The 23,373-nt window shown below is 36.1% G+C and overlaps 2 protein-coding genes across 3 annotated transcripts in view; both read left to right on the top strand.

Annotated features, from left to right (window-relative positions):
• Nucleotides 1–308: 308 nt before the first annotated feature.
• LOC306867729 (E3 ubiquitin-protein ligase UHRF1) lies at nt 309–18,490 on the top strand. Its single transcript, XM_079413569.1, has 17 exons — nt 309–469; nt 2,317–2,479; nt 4,699–4,953; nt 5,558–5,706; nt 6,836–7,051; nt 8,882–8,997; nt 9,101–9,287; nt 9,786–9,909; nt 9,999–10,106; nt 11,509–11,613; nt 11,693–11,799; nt 12,038–12,200; nt 14,160–14,297; nt 14,379–14,499; nt 14,588–14,739; nt 14,835–14,933; nt 16,050–18,490. The coding sequence occupies exons 2-17, from the start codon at nt 2,327–2,329 to the stop codon at nt 16,197–16,199; spliced, it is 2,343 nt and encodes a 780-aa protein (XP_079269695.1). The 5' UTR covers nt 309–469; nt 2,317–2,326; the 3' UTR covers nt 16,200–18,490.
• A 781-nt stretch (nt 18,491–19,271) lies between these two features.
• LOC306867400 (lysine-specific demethylase 4B-like) overlaps nt 19,272–23,373 on the top strand; it is a 55,204-nt gene continuing 51,102 nt past the window's right edge. For both annotated transcript variants that reach the window (XM_079413034.1, XM_079413033.1), the window contains exons 1-2: nt 19,272–19,397; nt 22,900–23,299. In XM_079413034.1, coding sequence (XP_079269160.1) covers nt 22,919–23,299 — 381 coding nt within the window. In that variant the 5' untranslated portion in view covers nt 19,272–19,397; nt 22,900–22,918. The remainder of the gene's footprint in view (nt 19,398–22,899; nt 23,300–23,373) is intronic.

Raw genomic sequence — 23,373 nt, 5'->3', positions numbered from 1 at the left:
TTGAAATATTTTATTTGTAAATTTAATAAACAACTAGAAATTAAATGTGAATTATATATTAAAATATATTAAAAGTAAATTATATTATTATTATTATATATTAAAAGTAAGCGAATCATTTTAACGTGTGCTTTTATTATATAACACACAGACAAATTGCGCGAGATTACAGAGGAGCCAAGCATGTGCGATAACGAGAGCAGGGTTTCGCGCGCTGAGCCGACGCTCGTAAGTGACGGGCGGCTCGACCAATCAGCGAGAGGCTCAGAACTCCGCTCCGCCAATCAGCGACGCGCCGTGCCCGCGGCAGGAGGGGAAACACGTTGTTGAACACTTTTATTGATTCGAGCCCCAGCTCCAGTGCGTTTCGCGGCAGGACTCAACTGTAACAAAAGTGCATCATTTTCACACTTTTAGCGCTTTAATTGAATTAAAATCACGTCTTCTGCTCTCAAGAGGAAGATTACAGGTAAAGAGCCGTTTTTAAAATCAGATTCGGTTGATCTTTAAAGGTATTGTCTATAAAACCATGAGTACGCGCCTTATTTTACTGTGTAAATATTAATAAATTAGCATTTTTATCTTCTGCATGTTAATAGCTACCTCATATTTAGCGCTTTTCAGATATTTCTTTCTTTCACTTTCTGTCTTTGTCTTTGAATTTATTTTATATCAGTCCCATGCCCTTAAATGAACTCTTAATTGTGCGGGTAATACGATTTTTGCTATTAAATCAGCTAAAATGTGTGTTAATAGGCTGAAATAAATACGCATATTTGTGCTCAACAGTTCAAAACAAGCCCATGAGAGACAGGAAAGTGTTTGTAAAGGTGTAACTGGAGTAATGAATGGGTTAGTGTTAAATACACTGATTTTATGTAGTTAAATTATAAGTGTTTAGCTATTTGACTCGATTAGTTTTCATTTTTAATTAGTCCTAGTTTATTTTTGACATTTAAGTGTCTGTTTTTGAGACTAGACCACCCACATCATGACCAGTGGACAACCCCTTAATTAAATGAACGCATTTCCGGTTAATTCTGGTTTAAACTGATTGATTTTCTACGAATAGACTCCTATGAAGTTCAGGCTTCATTCCAGCTTCCTGTTGTTGGTATAAACTCGATAACATAAAGACTGATGTTATTTCACCCAATGCACTACCATTGAGTGACGTTAGGGGGCGTTTCCGTCTATTTCCGCCAATAACAGGCGTGGTTTTGAGAGCTGAGATATAAACAAGGCCCTTTTTATGCTGTTATACAGTATTTCACCCCTAGGAATGGAGAATAAGCTCTCACGCCAATTTGAAAATGGATCTAGACCGGTAGCATGGTAATACCATGGTTTATAGGCATGCATCATTGGTGCTACCGTGGATTTTTTTTGGGCACTTACCTTTTATAATATTTTTTTTGGGCACGAACCTTGGTAATACCATGTTTTTTTAGACCCGCGCCTTCGTAATACCATGTTTTTTGGGCATGCACCATGGTAAGACTATATTTTTTGGGCAGCTACCATCGTAAAGCCATGTTTTTGTGCATCTACCATGATAATACCATGTTTTTTTCGGCATGTACTTTGGTAATACCATGTTTTTTGGCATGCACTTTGGTAATACCATGCTTTTTGGGCATGAGCCATGGTAAAACCATATTTTTTGGGCATATACCATGGTAAAACTGCATTTTTTTGCGCAGCTACCATCGTAAAGCCATGTTTTTGTGCATCTACCATGATAATACCATGTTTTTTTGGCATGTACTTTGGTAATACCATGCTTTTTGGGCATGAGCCATGGTAAACCCATATTTATTTTAGGCATATGCCTTGGTAAAACCATGTCTTACGTTAGTATTGTTTGGTGTGCCCTTGTAATATTTTATATAAACATTGTAATCATTTTAATACAGTGATAAATGCATACGCCATGTTCGGACATTCATTGAAAACCTATGAATTGATCGTAAATTGGAAAACTAAGAAAAAATACTGGTCAAATGGCGTGGAAATGCTTAGAAATCAAAGCACCTTGGGATTTGTCCTTCGAAGCATCACTGTATTGTGCTAACAGGTTTTTTGGAAAGGTAACGTAGCTCTACATAAAGTCGTAAAAAACAGATCACTTCTCGGAGTATCAACCCTAAAAGCGCTGGAGGAGACGAGCGAGGAAAAAGCTGCCCGTGTCACTAACGTCACTGTGAAACGAACACCTTTTTCCTGCTCGTTTGAAGCTCTTGGCTCAGAGCCATAGTCTGAACTATAAAAAGCAAGGCGGGAAACAATCTCACTCGCTGACGTCGCTCGTTCCAGGTTTGCCGCCATGTGGATCCAGGTGCGCACTATGGATGGCAAGGAGACCCATCGGGTCGACTCCCTGTCCAAGCTCACCAAGGTGGATGAGCTGCGCGTGAAGATCACAGAGCTCTTCAACGTCGAACCTGAGAAGCAGCGACTCTTTTACAGGGGCAAACAGGTGACTTCATAAGTTTCTACTTTCATAAAGTGGACAGGGATTGATTTTATCTTTTAGAAATTGATTTGGTAGTAAAAAAAGAAGCATTATTTTGTGTATTGTTGTTTTAAAGGATAAGTTAACTTCCAGAATACACATTTCCTGGTAATTTACTCACCCCCATATCATCCAAGATGTTCATGTTCATTCGCAAAGAACTTAAGTTTTTTTTGAGGAAAACATTCCAGGTTTTTAGTCCATAAAGTGGACTTTGATGGTGGCCAATGATTTGAAAGTCCAAATTGCAGTTTCAATGCAGCACTGGTCTCAAACTCAGTTCCTGGAGGGCCACAGCTCTGCACAATTTAGCTCCAACCCTAATCAAACACACCTGATCCAGCTAATCAAGGTCTTCAGGATCACTAGAAACCTCCAAGCAGGTGTGATTTGGAGCTAAGCTCTGCAGAGCTGTGGCCCTCCAGGAATTGAGTTTGAGACCAGTGCTCTAAACGATCCCAGCCGAGGAATAAGGGTCTATTGAAACGACTGGTCATTTTCTGAAAAAAAAAAAAACCCACGAATGCTTGGCTTGCTCGAGCTCTGCGATGCGAGTCTTCACATTATGTAATCCTGTTGGAAAGGTCATGCACTGTTAGTTAGTCTTTGTACTTCGGTTAAAACTCCTAACTTTTTTGCCATTGGCTCCTATAAAAGAAAAACTTGGGCGCCAAATTATTTTTTTAGGTGCCACAGAATAAAAGTGGTTTATTTTATTATTATCATTTTATTTTTACCCCCTATTTTAACATTTCAATCATTTTGTCATGTGTTTATGTCTTATCTTTTCTAGGCTTTATCAGCATTTTAATCCATCTTGTAGATGATCAGGTCGACCGGGGGACTAAGGTTCACTTAAAGTGTGAATTAAATGTCTTTTACAACTTGAAATATACAGTCACAAAGAATTGTTCGTTACACAGAATCTGTACCAATATCATGGACCATAAGCATCACTTGGCAACTGAGTGCAGTGCATCCTATAAATGTTACGTCTTTCACACATTCAGTCTGTTTTTCTTCATTAGTAAAATGCAATTTTATAGGAGGAGTTGAATCATGTACAACAGAATAAGTAAAAATATTAATATGCAACAGCGCATAAATATAGCAAAACGCTCCTCTTTATAGTTATTTTTCTAGCTGACTGATGAGTTTATGGACACTGAGTGGTTATTCTGAGGTAAATGTATTACAATGCAATGTTTACAAGCTTTATACATTTCCTCAGTTTGAAACAATGAGCTTTTACATAAAACATTTCAGTAAGTTGTACTATAGGTTCTCTTATTGCCTACCTTTTGATCATGTTCATTTCATACTATAGTAGTAAATCGAAATATATAATGGGTTCACTTGCTGCTTTAACTGAGGTGCTAAAGAGATCGCGCCTGAGCATTAAGTGCGATACTCTCCGCTCGCGCGATCCGGACGCATACGCGGACCGTGTGGACGCGGGGTACTGGTGTTTATATTATCACTTTCAGGTCTCTCTCACTGCGTTCAGCAGACTGTGTGCGGCAGAGACGAGGACTATTTGAAACTCTTTTCCAGTATAACTTTGATGCGCATCGTCTTATGTAAGTTTAATACGTGAACATAACAAAAGATGTGAGCGCAAACCAATCGGGAAAAAAGTCCTTTCATGCAAATTATATATAGTCGCCAGTGGCGACCTCAGCAAAAACTTCACTCGCAAATTAATATTTTTGGTCGCAAATGCGACCATTTTAGTCGCAGTTTGGAGCCCTGACTTTTTTTGTAAAGGGCAATGATTTTTTTTTTTGCATGTTCGCTTTGTAAACACTCGGTCGGTACTTCTGCCTACTTCACCTTTCCAATATCACCAAATGAAGATGTGCATCGTAGAGCTAATGCTAGCCGAGCATTTGTGGTTAAAATGTGTATAAATATTTTAAGAAAATTACCAATCATTTGCTAGATTAGACCCTTATTCCATGGTTGGGATCGTGTAGAGCTCTTTGTAACTGCATTTTGGACTTTCAAATCGTTGACCACCATCGAAGTCTACTATATGGAGAAAAGTCCTGGAATGTTTTCCTCAAACGTAACTTCTTTGCGAATTAATATGTTGGATGATATGGGGGTGAGTAAATTATCAGGAATTTATTCTGGTAGTGAACTCATCCTTTAACGTTTAATGTCTTCTTTGGGCATCATAGATGGAAGACGGCCACACAATCTTCGACTATAATGTTGGGTTAAACGATATCGTGCAACTTCTGGTGCGTCAGAAGTCCGCGCCGCTGCCGAAGGACAAAGAGGCCGAGCTGTCCGACTCAGACTCCGGCTGTGGATCAGCCCAGAGCGAGTCCGATAAGAGCTCCACACACGGCGAGAGCGACGGCCAGAGCGCCGGGACCTCGGTCCAGACTGACACGCCGGATCTCATCGACCCTGGCTTTGGCTTTTACAAGGTGAGGAACTAAGATTAAACCTTATTAGAAACTCATGAAATCATTCTTGATATTGTCAAATCAAATTAAAAATGGTCAATTCCACCATAAATGTCTAGTTGGCCTCCAGTTTGTCTCTAGTATATTGAAATTGTTAATCTTTAAACAGTTTTTTTTAATTAATATTGTTACAGTAGGCTCTTAAATCTTTCTAAATTGTCAAATTTGCGTAAATTGGTTAAGCATTCGTGAAACTATTCTTTTGCAAGAACTAATATGCAATGTTTGAAAAGTCACTTTATGTAAGTTGTCTCATTCAGTTACAAGAGCGCATTTGCGTTAATTGCTCATGAAACTATTCTTGTGTATATTGTTGCATATTATAAATTGTTGATTCCACTATAAACGTCATGTTGGCCGTATTTGTTTTGACGTTTTGCTAAGCTTCTCTTGTATTTTTACATGATCTACAAACGTAATAATTTTAATAGTATAATGAACAAAGTATGTTTTTCTAATAGTTAAAATGTTTGTTTGTGATCTATAAATGTATTATAATTATACAAGTAAAAAAAAAAAATGTAAATGTAACTTAAACTTTTTTTTTTTTTTTTTTTTTTTTTAGATCAATGAGTTTGTGGACGCTCGAGACTTGAACATGGGTGCTTGGTTTGAGGCGCAGATTGTCAACGTGACGAAAACGACAAAGTCTTCGAGTGAAGACAGAGGCTCTGATGGGGAAGAGGAGATCGTTTACCATGTCAAATATGAAGAGTGAGTAAATGGTCACTGATCCTGATTGTGAATCTTCTGCTCCAGTGCATATTTGACCTTGGTTGTGAATGTGAGTTTGCCGTCTGAATGGAATGACACTCATTTTGTTTTGTTTACAACAAAACAATGGTAAGAAACGACTTTATATCGAGTCCTTGCGAGCCAAACACAAAAACGAATATATTTACATTTATTCATTTAGCTGACGCTTTTATCTAAAGCGACTTACAATTGCTATATATGTCAGAGGTCGGACGCCTCTGGAGCAACTAGGGGTTAAGTGTCTTGCTCAGGGACACATTGATGTCTCACAGTGGATTCGAACCCGGGTCTCTCACACCAAAGGCATGTGTCTTATCCACTGCGCCATCACCACCACCTTATACATTGAATATACAATGTAACCACTGTAGTCTGATTTCAGTATACTGAACAAATGATTCCTGTGAGTCGATTCCTTTTAATGAATTGTTCAGAGATGAGTTATTGGTTTGAAACCATGCAATTTACACCATCAGCATTGAGAGAATCCGTTAGAATTTCCGTAGGCAAAATGGACTTTATAACTGAAATATGCCCAAATTAATCTGAATCAAACTGAAATCAGAAAAAATTGTTAGCTTGTGTAGTAAATCAAATAGAAATCTTTAACGATACTCTGTATTAATTCTTTTTTTTATGTGTGCTCAACAATGAATACAGTTTGACGTATCCAAATCTTAAAAAAAAAAAAAATGAGTCATGAACAATTCAAAAGATTCATGAATTTTCATTTTGAATCAAAGTTAACAACTGGTTCACTTTCTGAAACGCAAGTCATTTTCAGTCAGATGTTTTTAGGACCCAATTGTAAGGTTGACTTGACAGACTTTGAGTAAAACTGTAAGATGAATAACACATTCAACTTAATTTTTTTCCAAACAGGCTCAAATGATTTCCAAAATAGTTTTTTCCCTCCAAATTCAAACCGATTTCAGCATGAACACCTGGATTCATCGCAAGTGCCTCATGCACCTGTTAACATCTCCAAGTTTCAGTTCAGATCTGTGTCTTAAACCGCTTATCAAAGGCGGTCTGTTTAAACGTCCCGCGCTGTTGAATGCTAATGAGCTGCGTGTGATCTGTGCAGTTACCCTGAGAATGGCGTGGTGCAGCTGCGCGGGAAAGACGTCCGTCCGCGGGCACGCACCGTCTACCAGTGGCACCAGCTGGAGCAGGGCATGATCGTGATGGTGAACTACAACCCGGACGAGCCCAAGGAGCGTGGCTACTGGTACGATGCGGAGATCCAGAGGAAGAGGGAAACACGCACCCAGCGTGAGGTTTACGGCAAGATCCTGCTCGGGTAGGATGATGTTTTAGTCTTTTAAAGGAATAGTTCACCCAAAAATGAAAATTCTGTCATTACTCACCCTCATGTCCTTCCAAACCTGCAAAGGCCCATTCACACAAAGGACAATAACTGTAAAGATAACGATAAAGATATAGTTCTAAAAAATCGTCACAATATTAAAGAATAGCAGAGTCCATGCCACAACTATAACGATAAAGGCACAGAGAAACAATATCGTTTGAATCACTTCCGATTTTTTCCAGCTGATGAATGATACAGACATTGACATCCAATCAGAATCCATCCTGCTCTCACATGCTCAAATATTTAAAGTGGCAGACGTGCGTGCGCTTAGAATAAACATGATATCATTCGCTAATATAGTTATCATTCTTGGTGTGAACAGGGCTCCTTGCTACATTTCTGAGCCTTAATCGTGTAAGGATACTTGCCGTCTGTGGAGGGTCAGAGAGCTCTTAGATTTCATCAAAAATATCTTAATATGTGCTCCGAAGATGAACGTAGGTCTTACGGGTTTGGAACGACACGAAGGTGAGTAATTAATGATAGTAGTTCACCCAAAAATAAAAATTCTCATTTACCCATCCTTACATTTGTTCGAAATGAGTTTCGTTCCTCCTGTTTAACACAAAAGATATTTTAAAGTATGTTGGTAACCCAACTGTTGACGGTAGCCATTGACTTCCATAATATGGAAAAAAAAAAAAAATACAATGAAAGTCAAAGGCTACTGTCAAATCTTTGGTTACCAACATTCTTCGAAATATCTTTTGCACTTCCTTAAGCCAAGCTTTTAGCCAAACCATGCAATAAAAAATGTTCTTGCGCAAGAAGCAATGCACAAAGTGTGGTTTGGCCAACATTTTACATATGTAGTCGTGCTGAGTTAGCGGAGTGTATTTGCATTAATTGCTCATTCTTGAGGAAATTGTCTTGTTCGATGAGCAAATCTGATTAAAAATTGTCGATTCCACTTGCTGACCATTTTTTTTAATTGGTCCTAATACGAGTTTCTCATTTTGAATTATTTATGAACTTAATGGCATAGTTAATTATGAACTTTATAATAACGTTTTAATATACGATTGAAATGTATGTTTAAAAAGATTTAAAACAATTACATATTATGGTTTAGGCTTTAAAATAATTAGAAAATGATCAAATTTGTTTGAATCTCCTGTAAAGTGTGAACGCTTTCAGTTAGAAGAGCAAGTTTGTATTAATTTCTCATGAAAATGGCCTTGCTTTAATTTTTTTTTCTTTGTTGGATTGCTCATGAGTTTATCTGCAAACTTAATGGTTTTTTATTTTATTATACAATTAAATTCACATTTTAAAAATATATTTTAAAACAATTATAGCATTTATTACACTACTCCTTAAATCCATTGGTAAATTGAATTTGTGTAAATCCCTCGTAAAGTGTTCGTAAAACTATTATGTACTTTTTACGCAATATTGCACACAGTTCACATTAATTGCTCATGAAACCCATTCTTAAGCAAACTATCGTATTCAGTGACCAAATCCTATTAAAATTAAGTATATTCCAAATTTGTTACGTTTAAGCTCTACAGTCTTTTGTAAATATGTAAATCACTTGAAGTATTTGTTCTTGCATAAAAAATATTTCACGAATATGTAAAATGTTTGTAAAGCCCCTTTTAATGGAAGTTGTCACCTTCACCAGGAAAAATGAGCTCTAATTCCTTATGAAACCAGTGTGCAAATTGTCGAGCGAATTAGATATTTAAAATTGCATTGGTTTCCGCTGGTCATTTTCTTTGTTGCGCTCACAATATTTGTCTGCTTTTTCTACAGGGAGGCTGGCGATTCTCTCAACGACTGTCGTATCATGTTTGTTACCGAAATCTACAAGATCGAGGAGCCAGGAAGTTTGGAGGGTCCAGGAGCCTCTTCTGACAGCCCTCTCAAGAGTGAGTCTGACTTTGTATCGTATCGAACCTAGATTTCGGTTTTGCGGTATTCTGTCTCAATATGTTAAGCGCAAACTATAAGGTTCCTCGTTTGTCGATTCAGGGTCGAACGGACCCGAGTGCAAGGTCTGCAAAGACGACCTGAAGAAGAACTGCCGCATGTGCAACTGTCATGTTTGTGGCGTGAAGCAGGATCCCGACAAACAGCTGCTGTGCGACGAATGCGACATGGCGTTTCACACCTACTGCCTGAACCCGCCGCTCACCACCATCCCTGAGGACGAGGACTGGTAAACGAGTTTATCTAATACTTCCATCCAAAGCATCAATAAATCAACTCTTGAGGGATTTGAACCAACACCCTTCCGACATCATCAAATAAACTTGTTAGCTTTAGTTGTTTTTGTTCTCACGAAATTTAAGTTAGTTTCAGTATCAATGCATATTCATGCAGTATTTTAATGTTAAAGATTCAAAACAACTACATGCATTTTATTTATGGTAAGATCTAAAATCATTTGTAAATAGAAAGTGTAAATCGTTCGTCAAACCATACTTGTGACGAGACTGGTCATTAATTACTCTAATACGTTCGTCTAAGACCACAATAAAGAGCTCTTAGGGGATTTGAACCAACAACCTTTGGCAAGAACGAATATGTAAAGTGTTTATTAAACTATATGAAGTTTTCACCTTCAGTAAAAGTTAATTCCTCATGAAATCTCTGCAAAAATTGTCTGCACAAAATAAAACCATTGTCGTTTCCACTTTAAATGTCTTTTTCGCAGGTATTGTCCCGAATGCCGTAACGACGCCAGCGAGGTGGTTCTGGCCGGAGAGAAGCTGAAGGAAAGCAAGAAGAAGGCCAAGATGGCGTCAGCGAGCTCGTCCAGTCAGAGGGACTGGGGGAAGGTGCATTTCAAAATCATGGAAAATCACAAACACAGGTGTGGGAATTGGTTCAGATGAAATGTTTATGAGCCTGGTGTCTCGTTTGGCAGGGTATGGCATGTGTCGGCCGCACTAAACAGTGCACCATCGTTCCCTCCAACCATTACGGCCCAGTTCCTGGAGTCCCAGTGGGAACGCTCTGGAAGTTCAGAGTGCAGGTGGGAATCTTTATTTATCTTACTTTTTAAAAACATTTTAATAGGCCTTCTGTGGTTAAACCTTAAAGTATTAGTTGAATTTTTACAAATAATAATAGTTCTGGTGCAATATACTGTAGAACGCGACATCCATTCACATCAGTGTTAACTCAGCGGCAGAGTTACGGTCATTGTACACTGCCTCCGAAACTTTCGTCCGTCAAACAAATTTGTATCAGGTTCAATTTTCTGCGTTTTCGCATCCATAGCATGCATTTTATTTATTTAGTCATTTAGCAGACGATTTTGCAGCAAATAAATGTTCTTCCTTAAAATACAGGGTGCATGAGTCTGGGCACCCCTATGTTAAATTCCCATAGAGGCAGGCAGATTTTTATTTTTAAAGGCCAGTTACTTCATGGATCCAGGATACTATGCATCCTGATAAAGTTCCCTTGGCCTTTGGAATTAAAATAGCCCCACATCATCACATAGCCTTCACCATACCTAGAGATTGGCATGGTTTTATTTCAGTTAACCTAATAGCTGGTTTAATTTGCATTGAGAGATGATCTTATGGAAAGTACTCCATGCCAATCTCTAGGTATGGTGAAGGCTATGTGATGATGTGGGGCTATTTTAATTCCAAAAGTCAAGGGAACTTTATCAGGATGCATAGTATCCTGGATCCATGAAGTAACTGGCCTTTAAAAATAAAAATCTGCCTGCCTCTATGGGAATTTAATATAGGGGTGCCCAGACTTATGCACCCTGTATTTTAAGGAAGACCATTTATTTATTTACGATACATTATTCATTCACAAAGAAAATTGGTGTCCTTAAAGGTTGGATTTTTCCTAATTTTTTAATTAAGGCATTAAGTTCAATTTCCAAAAGATTATTTTTTTATTCCTCTTTTTAGTCAACTTTAGCATGGGTGCCTAAACTTATGCATAGCACTGTATATAAATACACACATGCATGTATATATTTAAGAAAAATGTTATGTTTATATATTAAATATTTGTCTGCAATATAAATATATACTGTATGTGTATTTATATATAAACATAATAAATATACACAGTACACACACATTATGTAAACAAACTTTTATTTTGGATGTGATTTAATCGTTTGACAGCACTAATTAAAAAATATAAATATGTGTTTTCGTTATTAGTTTAATAAATTAATTGTATAAAACTAACTGATTACAATTTACTTACAATGAATGTTTATGTAAAACTTTTAATTTTAGAATATTTGTATATTAGCATTTTCATATTTAAAACAATTAAAGGTATTTTTACTTTTTCAAATTCATTGGTAAAATGCTTGTGAACCTTGTTTTTGCTCATTGTCCTGAACTGCGGAGACGTGTTGTATATGACTGTGATCTTGTTGTGTTTGTGACGCTCAGGTAAGTGAATCTGGCGTTCACAGACCTCACGTCGCTGGGATTCACGGCAGGAGTAACGACGGCGCTTACTCTCTGGTTCTCGCCGGAGGCTACGAAGATGACGTGGTACGTTTGTGTTTCTCACCCGAAACTGTCCTCCTCGAACTCTTTCCCTTCCTCCGTTCACCTGTGACTCTTTATTCAGGACGACGGTAACGAGTTCACCTACACGGGCTCTGGGGGTCGTGACCTTTCGGGAAACAAGAGGACGGCCGAGCAGTCCTGTGATCAGAAGCTCACCAACATGAACAGGTCAGAGAACCGTTGCATTATTAAATAATGACACTTGAACTTCCTTGGTTTACTATTTGGAGTTACATTTATTTGCATTGTGCTTTATGCAGTGTCGATTCAAAGCAGCTATGCGGTAACAAACTGGAAGATTTCAATGTTGCGAATATGAAATGGCATCAAACGTGGACGGGAAATGGAAGAAATGCAAGATGATGTACGAGTTCTCTTGTTTTTATTGTTGGTTTGTGATTTGCAGGGCTCTGGCTCTGAACTGCAACGTGGCTGTGAACGAGAAGGAAGGCGCCGAGGCCAAAGACTGGAAAGCTGGGAAACCCGTGAGAGTCGTGCGCAGCTCCAAAGGACGCAAACACAGCAAGTTCTCTCCCGAAGACGGCAACCGCTATGACGGCATTTACAAGGTGAGCAATTTGTCCGTGTGTTTTCAGCATGATTGGGCGGTTTGCACTTTTTAAAAAAAATCTTATTTATTCATACATTTTCTCTGTGAATGCATGCGATGGACCTTGACATTTTAATGTATACATTTTTAATTATACTTTATGTATTTGTTTTTTAGTTATTTATATTAGGTTATTAGTTTTTATATGCATTTGTTATTCAATAATTATAATTGCTAGTCATATTTTGTCATTTATTAATACAAATTTAAGACCATCATTTTCAAAATTTATTTCAACTTTGTTTTAATTTTTAAAGAAATTATGTATATGTGTGTGTATATATATATATATATATATATAAGAAAATGTCATTTAAACTCCTCATCTTGCCTCTGTATATTGCATGTATAAAAAATAAAACTAAGCACTGCAGTTTAAGGATCAGGGCCCGTATCCCTAAAGAATTTTTGTGCAAAAAGTGGCTCCTAGCGGCCAAATTCTAAGAAAATTCTCAGTCATGACGTTTTCTTAGAATTTCCCCTAAAAGTGACACGAAAATCCCAGTTAATATAAAAGCTATTCCTCAAGATTCCTAGCGCTTAAAAGGGCTCCTAAGGCGAGATCTGCTAAGAGCAGGGAAGAGGACTTTTAGTGGCTTAGGAGTTCCCCTAAGCAGCTGCACAACAGAGGAGGCAGGAGAGATGTCCTGCAAACACTGGATGACAGGGAATTATTGAGACGCTACAGATTGGATCGTGCAGGAATCATGTTTGTGGTGGATCTCCTTAGAGATGCAATTACTACTTCATTAAGGACAGCCCCTTGAGATAGGCCATCTTGTTTTCAATGGGGTCCATATGGGAGTGAAAGTACAAAATATGCCAGCTAGGATATTAATATGAGCAAATAAGACACAAATCATTATTTGAACAGGGTGTAATGAGCTTAAGTTTTCACATATTTTAGATTCTAATGTTAGGCTATAACCCCTACAGCTTACTATTCATTTTCCAGATATTTTCTTGAATGTGAAATATTATTTACAATTACAGTCTGCATAAGATTAGAGTGTATAATTATGTTTATTGATTTGAGGGTACATCCTTTGCTCATTATCACCAAAAGTTCATTTTCATCAAACTTGTAGGATCAACCAATCACGGCTTTTGAAATGATGACTCATACCTAGCAACGGGGTCAACCACACCTCCTCACTAAGATAGGATTTTCCATCCATTCCTTGCTCAGAGTTCACTGAAAATGTTCTGGAATCACTTCTAAGCTAAAACTCCTGGCAAGGAATTTTTAGGTTAAGTTAGGAGCTCTCTGAGGATTCTCAGAATCTTTAGGGATACGGGCCCAGGATGTTGCAACCCTTCCACTCAGCTGGCAGTTGTGATGCTCCTTAATATTCAGTGGGTGCTCCTAAATTCTTGAAGCTGGGAGCACCAGTGTAACCAATTAAAAAAGTTAATTTCGAGCTTATATATATTTATATATTAGTGCTGTCAAACAATTAATTTAAGTTTGTTTAATTATATACATGTAAATATTTTCGTTATTATTTTTAATTATACAGTTTTAAATGTATTTTATTTATTTTAATTATACTTTACATGTTTTTATTTTGATTATACCTTTTAATTATGCTTTAGTAAAGTTGATTACTATGTATTGTTGAATTTTTATACTGCATTTCAATTTACTTAAAATACAAATAAAAAGTAAAAAAAAAAAATACAATAAATAACTTTTATGTGTATTTTATACTTATACACAAGTTATTTATTTGTTCTCGGGCACATTTATTCATTTACGTCAGTAATTATAACTTTATTTATTTATTTTTTCCATTCCTTCCTTCCTAGGCTTGTATTTATTTATTTTAATTAATACTTTGTTAAACTTTTTATTTATTTTTTTAATTATACTTATTTGCTGTTGTATGTGGAAGTAACTAATCACGGTGTTTATTAGGTGGTGAAGTATTGGCCAGAAAAGGGCAAGTCCGGCTTCCTGGTTTGGAGATACTTGCTGAAACGTAACGATGATGAACCTGCGCCGTGGACCCGCGACGGGAAAGAGCGCATCAAGAAACTGGGGCTCACCATGCAGGTAACGTCTACCAGATTTCACTCAAGTTTCGCCCATTTCGTTTGAGAATCACTCATGAATCCTCATTCTCGGGTGCTTCAGTATCCTGAAGGTTATCTGGAAGCCGTAGCTGCAAAAGAAAAGGAGAAAGAGAACAAAAACGACGATGACGATGTTGAAGAAACACCCACCAAGGGCAAGAGGAAGAGGAAATCCCAGACCGGTTGGTTAAGACGTCCTGATTTAATAAAGACCAAACCTAAAAGTCAGTCAGTTTTTGTCTGTAATGTCTTTGCTTTTCTCAATTGCAGTGGAAGAGAAGTGCTCTCCGGCCAAAAGCACACCTAAGAAGATGAAAGTGGAGGCGTACAAACTGAACAAAGAGCAGAAGGCCTTGATCAAGGACGACGAGCTCAACAAGAAGCTGTGGGACGAAGCCATGGAGTCTCTTAACCTCGGACCTGTACGTTCAGACCAGTGCCTTCGTTATTGTCGTTTGTCTTGTAATTAAGCTGCTCTGATGATTGTCGGTTTAATGTGTTTGTGTCACACTTGTAGCGCTTCATCAACAAAGTGGAGGAAGTTTTCTTGTGCATCTGCTGCCAAGAAGTCGTCTATCAGCCCATTACCACAGAATGCCAACACAACGTCTGCAGGGTAAGAGAAAAAACCACAGATACTTGAGTTATATAGCAACAACGGACAATAGAACACTATTACATTTTACTGTGAATGCGAAACAGGAATTATTGTCCCAGTTATTCTAATTTGGTTATTTATAAATTATTTTAATTAAAGTTTAGTAGGTTTTTTTTTTTTTTTTTTTTTTTTAGATATATACATTTTAATTTTAATCACTTTCTATATTAATTATCCTTTGGTAAAATTTATATTTTAAAAATAATTTTACTTTTTCACTTATATATTGTGTATTTTGGTTCGTTATTTTAATTGTACTTTTTATATTTTAAGTATACTTGACTTTGTCGTATTTAAATTTGTAAATGTTTGAGAAATAAATTGACCTTTTGGTGATTTAATAAAATTTACCCTAATCCCAATTTATTGATTATACTTTTGTTTTTGTTATGCTTTAGTAAAGTTATACTAATATACACGTCAACATTTGAAGTGGATCAAACCCTTTCGTCAATATTGTCCTAAAACCAAACTAGACCACTTTTTGATCCACTTCAAATGTTAACTACTGTGTTAAACTTTTTCAATTATTTTATGTATTTTGATTAGTTATTTTAATTATACTTTTTATTGATTTTAATTATTTTGTTTTTATTAGTTTTTTTTCTTTATGCTTTAGTAAATAGTATATTACATATTTTTAAATGTATACTTTATATTTTTTGAAAATATATTTTATGTAGGCCCTATTCTAATTTTATTTGTATTTTAATTATATAATTTTGTTTAGCTTTTATTCATGTTTTTTTTTTTTAATACGCAAGTCGTCAGTTATTTTTTAAACCGTTTTAATTATCTTTATTTATATTTTAAGTAATTTTTTTTATTTAATTGTTTTTACTTTAACATTTTGTATTTTATTTACTTTATTCATCCCTCCTGCTTGTGTACAGTATTGCTTTTAATAGAAATATTTCTATTAAATTAAAAATGTGAATTTTTTGTTAGCAGCTAAATAAATATGACGTCTGATTTTAGGGTTTGCGGCAACACTTGAGGGTTTAATTTGTTCATTACACATGCAATGGTTTGTATGTTTACGAATAAGACAAACACATTTTCTTCTCTTCGCAGGAATGCCTTCAGCGGTCTTTCAAAGCCGAGGTCTACACCTGTCCGGCCTGCCGACACGACCTGGGCAAGAACTACCAAATGACGGTGAACAAACCTCTCCAAGCCATCCTCACTCAGCTCTTCCCCGGATACAGCAGCGGCAGGTGTTGACGATGACACTGTCGGCACAGGGATGCGGCACGACAGAATTTCACAAACGAAACATGGATTTTGTTTAATATATTTAACAAATGCATCAGGTTGTAGGATTGATGGAAACACCTCCACCTTGATTGAACATCGCTACTTGATTTGGCCCTGTTTTGTGATCTGCCTCTATCTAGCCACTTGACTTCTGTACCTTGTTATTTCTTCCAAATTGCGATCTTCGTGTTTACGAGTAAAGTGATTCTAGTCGTGCTTTAGCTATAGCCGCTTCAAGTGACATCAATGCCTTCTTGTACCCTACACCAGCACAATGAACCATAGCTATGCACAATTAAGATGTTCGTTAATAATTTTTCACAGCGATTTGTCATTACAATGATTTGTACGAAAACACAGAAATTTGTCATTACGATGATTTGTTTGAAAACACTGGCTCTAGAATCCCTTTTAAAAATCTTGTTGCTTCATAAGTGCGTTTGACATTTTAACTGTACCATCGTTAGCGCCAACTGAATTTAATGAATGCTAATATCACATCAAAAGTGTTTTTGCCATTTGATGTTAAGCTTTCGTACGAATGCTGTTTAGAAGGGTTGAGTTGAAGGTGCTGTAGCAGTAGTGTTTTTACCATTGTTAGCGTTAACGAAGAACAATCTATGCACTATGATGTTTCTTAATTTTTCAGAAGCAGTATTTTGTCATTACGGCGATTGTCCAAAAGCACTGGCTCTAGAATGCCGTTAAAATGATCCTATTGCGTTGTGATAAGTGCGTTTGATATTTGTACCACCGTTAACGCAAACTAAATGTAGATTAACTAGATATGCCCTAATCTGATGTTTCTTCCTAACAATTGTTCGCCGTTTGACGGTAACAAGCCTTCGTACGAATGTTAAGATCCGCGCGTGCCGTAGCAGTAACAATTTTACTGTACCATCGTTAGCGTTAACTAAATTCAAATGAACTAGCTATGTATTGTTAATGGTTTTTTGCAAGCAGTAATTTGACGTTGCAATGATTTGTGCGAAAGCGCTGGCTCTAGAGTCCTATTAAAACGATCCAGTGCATTTACGTTTTTACTGTACCATCATTAGCTAAATAAAATTAAATAAATTAAATAAAATAGCTATGTACTATATACGACGTCTGCGACGTTAATCATTTGAAATTAACAAGCTTTCGTACAAATGTTAACATCCTTGAGTTTAAGGTGCTATATACAATGTTTCCGAAGCTAATATCCCAACAGGTTTTTCTATCATTTATTACGTTAATAAGCCTTCGTACGAATGTTAACGTCCATGAGTAGCGGTAATGTTTTTACTGTATCATCGTTAGCGCTAACTAAATTTAAATAAACTAGCTATGCACTTTGAGGATGTTTGCGACATTATCAAAAATTTTCGCCAGCAGTTTTTCAACAATGACAAGCTTTTGTACACGTTAAGATTTGAGTTTAAGGTGCCGTAGCTTTACTAGCGCACAAACGTTTTTACGTTTTGGCTTTAAATCTTTTATCATACTGCCGTTATTGGTAACTAACTAAATTTAATCTAAAAAAGTATTCTTTTTAACCTAATAGTAATTTTACATGTAAAAAAAAAAATCCTTGTGAATCCTGTTTTTTCTTATTCATTTTGATAAGCCAATAAATTTTAATACACTCTGAAATGAATAGATATTATCCCTCTTTTTTTGTTTGTTTGGTTTATTTGCTTTGCTGTTTAACTGCTGTATGTGCTTTAGAAATGGAGTGTCATTTCCCACTAACTTCTGCCGTTATGCAAACAGTGGTCATACGCGTAAAACCGATCCGCGATCTGCATTTCAGGGGCTGTTTTGAGTCAATCCCAGATCCGGTTTTAAGCGCTCCTGATCTGCCTTGACTTTTCAAAGGTTTTCGAGGTAAATCTTTGAACCGTTTTTCGCACAAACCCATACAGATTCTCATTCAGGAAGTATTTAATTGTATTGTCTTTTTCGCCCGTTGACGTTCTTTGCTTGTTGTAAGAGTTATAGTATTTGCGAAATAAAATGCCTAAGGCTGCAGATAATTACCTTTTTGTTTTATTTGTTTTTCTTAGTTATACCTCAACTATTTCTAATATTTGCATAGACTGGAGCTGTATATTCTGAAATTTGAAATTGTATATTTTTAGCACTTGTATTTTAGCTATTTTTTTTGTAGTAGTTGGTGCATAGCTATTTTCTCGCACTGGGACGAGTGCTATATTTTTCAATAAACTGTATTGACCTTTTATATAAAATAAAACGCCTGTGTGTGTGCTCTTCTTAAAATGCTCGGTGTATCATATTTTGCAATGAAAATTTTATTTTATTTGAATGTGCACGACTTCATTAGTGGTACGTAAATGGTAAAACTGTTGGCGCTAAACCAGTGTGTTTAATAATGAAAATGACTAATGCTAATTTTAAATATTAAGCGGCATAATGGATTGTTTTCCAGAAAAATACTGGAAATCGCGCACATCTACGAATGTTGCACCGTTCTTGCGTTAAAAAGGCGGATAACGCCTATAGTATAATAGATATTTGTATAGACGACATATTTTGGGATTATTTAGTACTTAACTATCTAAGAGTATAAGTTAGTTATGTTTTAATAAGAAAATATTGATCTAGAAAATTTTATTTAAAAACGCAAAATATATTAGCTTTTTCTGAAACAAATATATTTCTTAAATCACACACGTTTCCCCCAAATTTAAATTTCCTCCTAGATAAAAAATAAATAAAAATGGGGATATAAATGGTAGATGGATATTATTTTTGTGTATATGCTCTGAACACATTTTAAATGGGTTTTCTTCTATTTATAACGTATTGTACGCAAAACGTGTTTAAACCGGGAAGAATCTGGGATATAAAAGGCATATGTTTCATATTCCTTCAAACGCAGGCGTACAGTTAAGTATTTTATACCGGAAGACACACTATTATTACTTGAAATACGTGATTTCCGTGATAGTAGAATGCACAAACACACGGCGATAGGCCGGTTGAGCCAATGGGAGGCTACGCTTTGGTGCGATCCAGCCAATCACGGCACACGTCGCGCTGCAGTGGGCGGAGACGCGGCCCAGCGCTGCTGTAACACAACCGAGCCTTTGGAATCCAGAAAACGGATAGAATCTTGAAGAAAACAGCGAAAAAACAGCACGAAACGACCCAGAGCAGGAGGTAACGCGATATATACTATCTCTATAGCGCTTTCGGGTCGAGTCCGCGGACGCTGGGGGAGTTTTTATTGTCATTTGTGATGTTACAGAGCAGCTGTGTTGATATGCTTGTCAAATCAGGGGCATAAATGCTTCTGGTGAGAAATATAAGCACACTAAAGCATTTGCACTTGAATACAGGCGTGCATTTGATCCATAAGTCACAGTATATGATGTATATGTGTTATTTCAATCGCTTCCTGTATGGTTTTCCCATGCATTTCGCTTTAGTAGCCATGATGCATTCTGCTGTAGGCTGCACACATACACAAAGGCCATTTAAACCTCATCTCTCCTGCTGATTGAACTTGAGCTGAGCTGAACACTGGGAATTTAACATGCATTTTACAGCGATTGGCCATTTATTGTTCTTTAATGCTTGGGTGGTCTTTATGGTTCAAGCATATTTTTAATATGTAATAAACTACAGTAAGCGAAAGTTAGTGTTGAATTTTGCGTGCAATTATTGTAATATTTATGGTAACACTGAGACTTGTGTAGTGTCTAATTAAATTAAATATAAGCAATGCATTTTGCATGTAGCTATTGATTTTTTTTTGTAAAGGAGTAGTTCACCCAAAATGAATATTTGCTTAATTTAATCACCCTCAGATGTAGATGAGTTTGTTTCTTCATCAGATTTGGAGAAATGTAGCATTGCATCATTTGCTCACTAATGGATGTGAATGGGTGCCGTCAGAATGAGAGCTGATAAAAACATCACAGTAATACACACCACTCCAGTCCATCAGTTAACATCTTGTGAAGCCAAAAGCTGCGTGTTTGTACAAAACAAATCCATCAATAAGACGTTTTTAACTAAAATACGAGCTCATAATCCATAAAAATGCTTCCTCCAGTGAAAAAGTCATCTGTTCTGATTCAGGAGAGAAATCTGCATGCAGATTTTGCTTTAAGATGTTAACTGATGGACTGGAGTGGTGTGTATTACTGTGATGTTTTTATCAGCTCTCATTCTGATGGCACCCATTCACTGCAGAGCATCCACTGGCGAGAAAGTGATGCAGTGCATGTCTGCTTGGTTTGTACGTGAACTGGGATGAATTTTTATGCAGTTATTGATTATTTAATATGTGCATGCATGATCTTCATGGTACCATGCAGACTATAATGTAGTTATTAAAATCTAATCAAATAAAAAATGGTGATGGCTGTCCAGAGAGAGCATGACATCAGTTTTTATGCTTTTTTTGGACAACTTCTGTTTCGAAGAAGTGACAAGCAAAGGGAAAAACTAATCCACTGCCTCCATTTGCTTTCTAGATAATAATGAAATCATCATTTAAGGTTAATTTTATTTAGCTAGTTGTAAGAATTCTGTATTTTGCAACAAAAGTATTTCCATGGCGTTTGAATATTAATGCCTTGAGCAACTTGTCTCTAAAATCTACTTATGCATAAGAAAATGTCATGCAAAGCATCACTGCCCAAATCTTTCATAGCTAACTAACTCTTCTGTGTATTTCAGATATTTTAGTTTAATTTAATTTAGTTTGCCATTTTATTATTGTAGCATGGTTGGCAACATAGTTTGCAAAAATGTATTTATATCCCTCTTTAGAGCTGTAATATTAATTTTCACGTGTTCACACTTACATATATTTAGCACGAGTTACGTAATGCATATTTGGCGTGCTGTCCTGGGGAATGGCCCGAACCCAGAGTATCCCCCCGGGGGTATGGTGAGAGCTTAGTGATATTGGTGGAGGGACGCTGATAGACCGTCAAATGAGTGGAGGCATGTCAGCTGTATTTATATCCGTGAGTTGATTGACTTGATTACGTGCCACTTGTGTTTAATTAGGCTAAGTATCTGACGTGCTCCTCCCGAACTTTAATAAAACATCATTTCAATTTGTATTACGCTACTTCAAAATAGCATCTTTGTTTCAAAAATGTGCTTTAAAGAATATTTCCATTGCTAGAACATTCAAATTCAGTCCATACAGATTGCATTAGTAAAATCTTTATTATTGCTGTGCACAATAATCGGATTTCTTATGCAAAATCATGCAAAGATCCACGATTTACTTCTTTTTCATGGCTGTAGAGTGTTTATCATTCATGTGGTTGTTGGGCTCATCGTTTGTGTGTTTCTGATGAAAGTGTGTGCAACGCAACAGGTCAGATGAGGATTGCAGGTTCTTTTTCAAAACAAAACAACCCAATAAAAAAAAAAAACATAAAAAAAAAAAAAAAAATATATATATATATATATACAATAAACAAATAATAAAGTCCTTTTAAATAAAAAGCCATCTCCCACTGGAATAAATCTAAATAACATGAAATCTTTACATGCTATAGAACTAATCTACAAATACTTAAAACAATGTTTTTCTATTTTCTATTGTATTCATGCAGTTTTTATATATTGAGAAATTTGACTTGAAAAATGCATTTGTCAGAGCCTTTCAAATGAACTATTGAAGATATAGATTTGATTAAAATTTGTGAAAGGCAACTAATTACAGGACCTTAAATGTATGTATTCCCGTATATATTCAAAAAATATGCATGTTAAAAAAATATTTCACAGTTTAAGGAGAGTTGAGTTATTCCTTAACTATCATTCATGATTAAAAAAAAAGAAATTATTGATAGATAAGTTTATAGTTTTCATCTTTTCAGTTAATTTCAGGACTGTTTATCCCTGAACAGTAGGTTTTAAATGTTATAATTTTAATATAATTATGAATTGAGGTTGTTTTTGTAATTTTTGTGAAATATTCCCATATACAATACATACAAACATATTGATGTTAAAAACTTTTTAGTTCATCTCAGACTTATTTTTAAGTATTTGTATTTCTGTCTGTAAATACTTGAAATAAATACATTTTTTCATACATTCATATAAATTGAAAGCTAAAATATTGATGTTGGGAAATAAAACTTTTACAGTTATTCTTCAACTCCGAACAATCATTTATGATTGAGTGACTAACAAAATAAAGTTTGGTTTCATATTTAAGTTTATAATTTACTATTTTTTTCAACTCTTTAAGTTCATTTCAGCAGTTTTTCTCTAAATGGTTTTAAAAATATGAATTTGGTTGTTTTTGTTAACCTTTGAAAAACTGGTTTCTGATAGTGATGTTCATTTCAAGCCAATTTTTTGCATTGTTGTCATTATTATCCTAAAATTTATAAATTTTTGCATGTACATATTGATGTTAAAAAATAAAAACGTTCACAGACAAGTTATCAGTTACTACCTACTATGAAGTAAGATTGAATTGAAAAAAAAAAAGTTACATTGACTAGATTAGTTTTTCAACTTTTTAGTTACACTCAGGCTTATTTTTACATTTTTGGTATTTCTGGACAAATTAATTTACGTTTTTATGTAGAGTCATATAATATAAAGTTAGTTTTATACTTAATAACTGTAATAGTGGTGTGGTTATTGATTTGTGATGTTTTTGTTTTTGCGTCCACAGCATTAGCTGACCTGCAGTCATGGACCCGGCTTTACCTCCAGACCTGAACCCTGAGCCTGAACCGGCTCCAGACGTCACTCCACAAGCAGACGTCGCTCAAGATTCCCCAATCCAGCCCACCCTGGATTTGAACCCGCAGCCATTCCTGGAACCGGTTTCAGATCTGTTCCAGGAACCCTCTGCAGAACCGACCCTGAACCCAGAAATAAAGCCAGAACCATCAGCACCAGAACTCACACCAGAATTACCGATCCCAGAACCGGCCCCGGCCCCAGGACCTCCTTCCCCAGCGGCCAACAAGATCATGACCTTCAGACCCACCATGGAGGAGTTCAAGGACTTTGGGAAGTACATCGCTTACATCGAGACCCAAGGAGCTCATCGTGCCGGTCTGGCAAAGGTATCCAATGGAGATTTGATTTAAGTTTAGATTTAAATTTTTAAAAGTAAAGTTTAATTATTTGTTATAGTCAT

Source organism: Barbus barbus (assembly GCF_936440315.1).
Source record: "Barbus barbus genome assembly, chromosome: 49".
NCBI lineage: Eukaryota > Metazoa > Chordata > Actinopteri > Cypriniformes > Cyprinidae > Barbus > Barbus barbus.
The sequence above is the reverse complement of the archived record's forward strand: the minus strand, read 5'-3'. Positions and strand labels throughout refer to the sequence as shown.

Excerpts from the sequence above, each read along its gene's own strand:
- LOC306867729 (XM_079413569.1), top strand. The coding sequence starts at position 2,327 with ATGTGGATCCAGGTGCGCACTATGGATGGCAAGGAGACCCATCGGGTC. Across the intron at positions 10,107-11,508 it reads TCTGGAAGTTCAGAGTGCAG|GTAAGTGAATCTGGCGTTCA; the intron begins GTGGGAATCTTT and ends TGTGACGCTCAG. Across the intron at positions 14,934-16,049 it reads GCCAACACAACGTCTGCAGG|GAATGCCTTCAGCGGTCTTT; the intron begins GTAAGAGAAAAA and ends TTCTCTTCGCAG.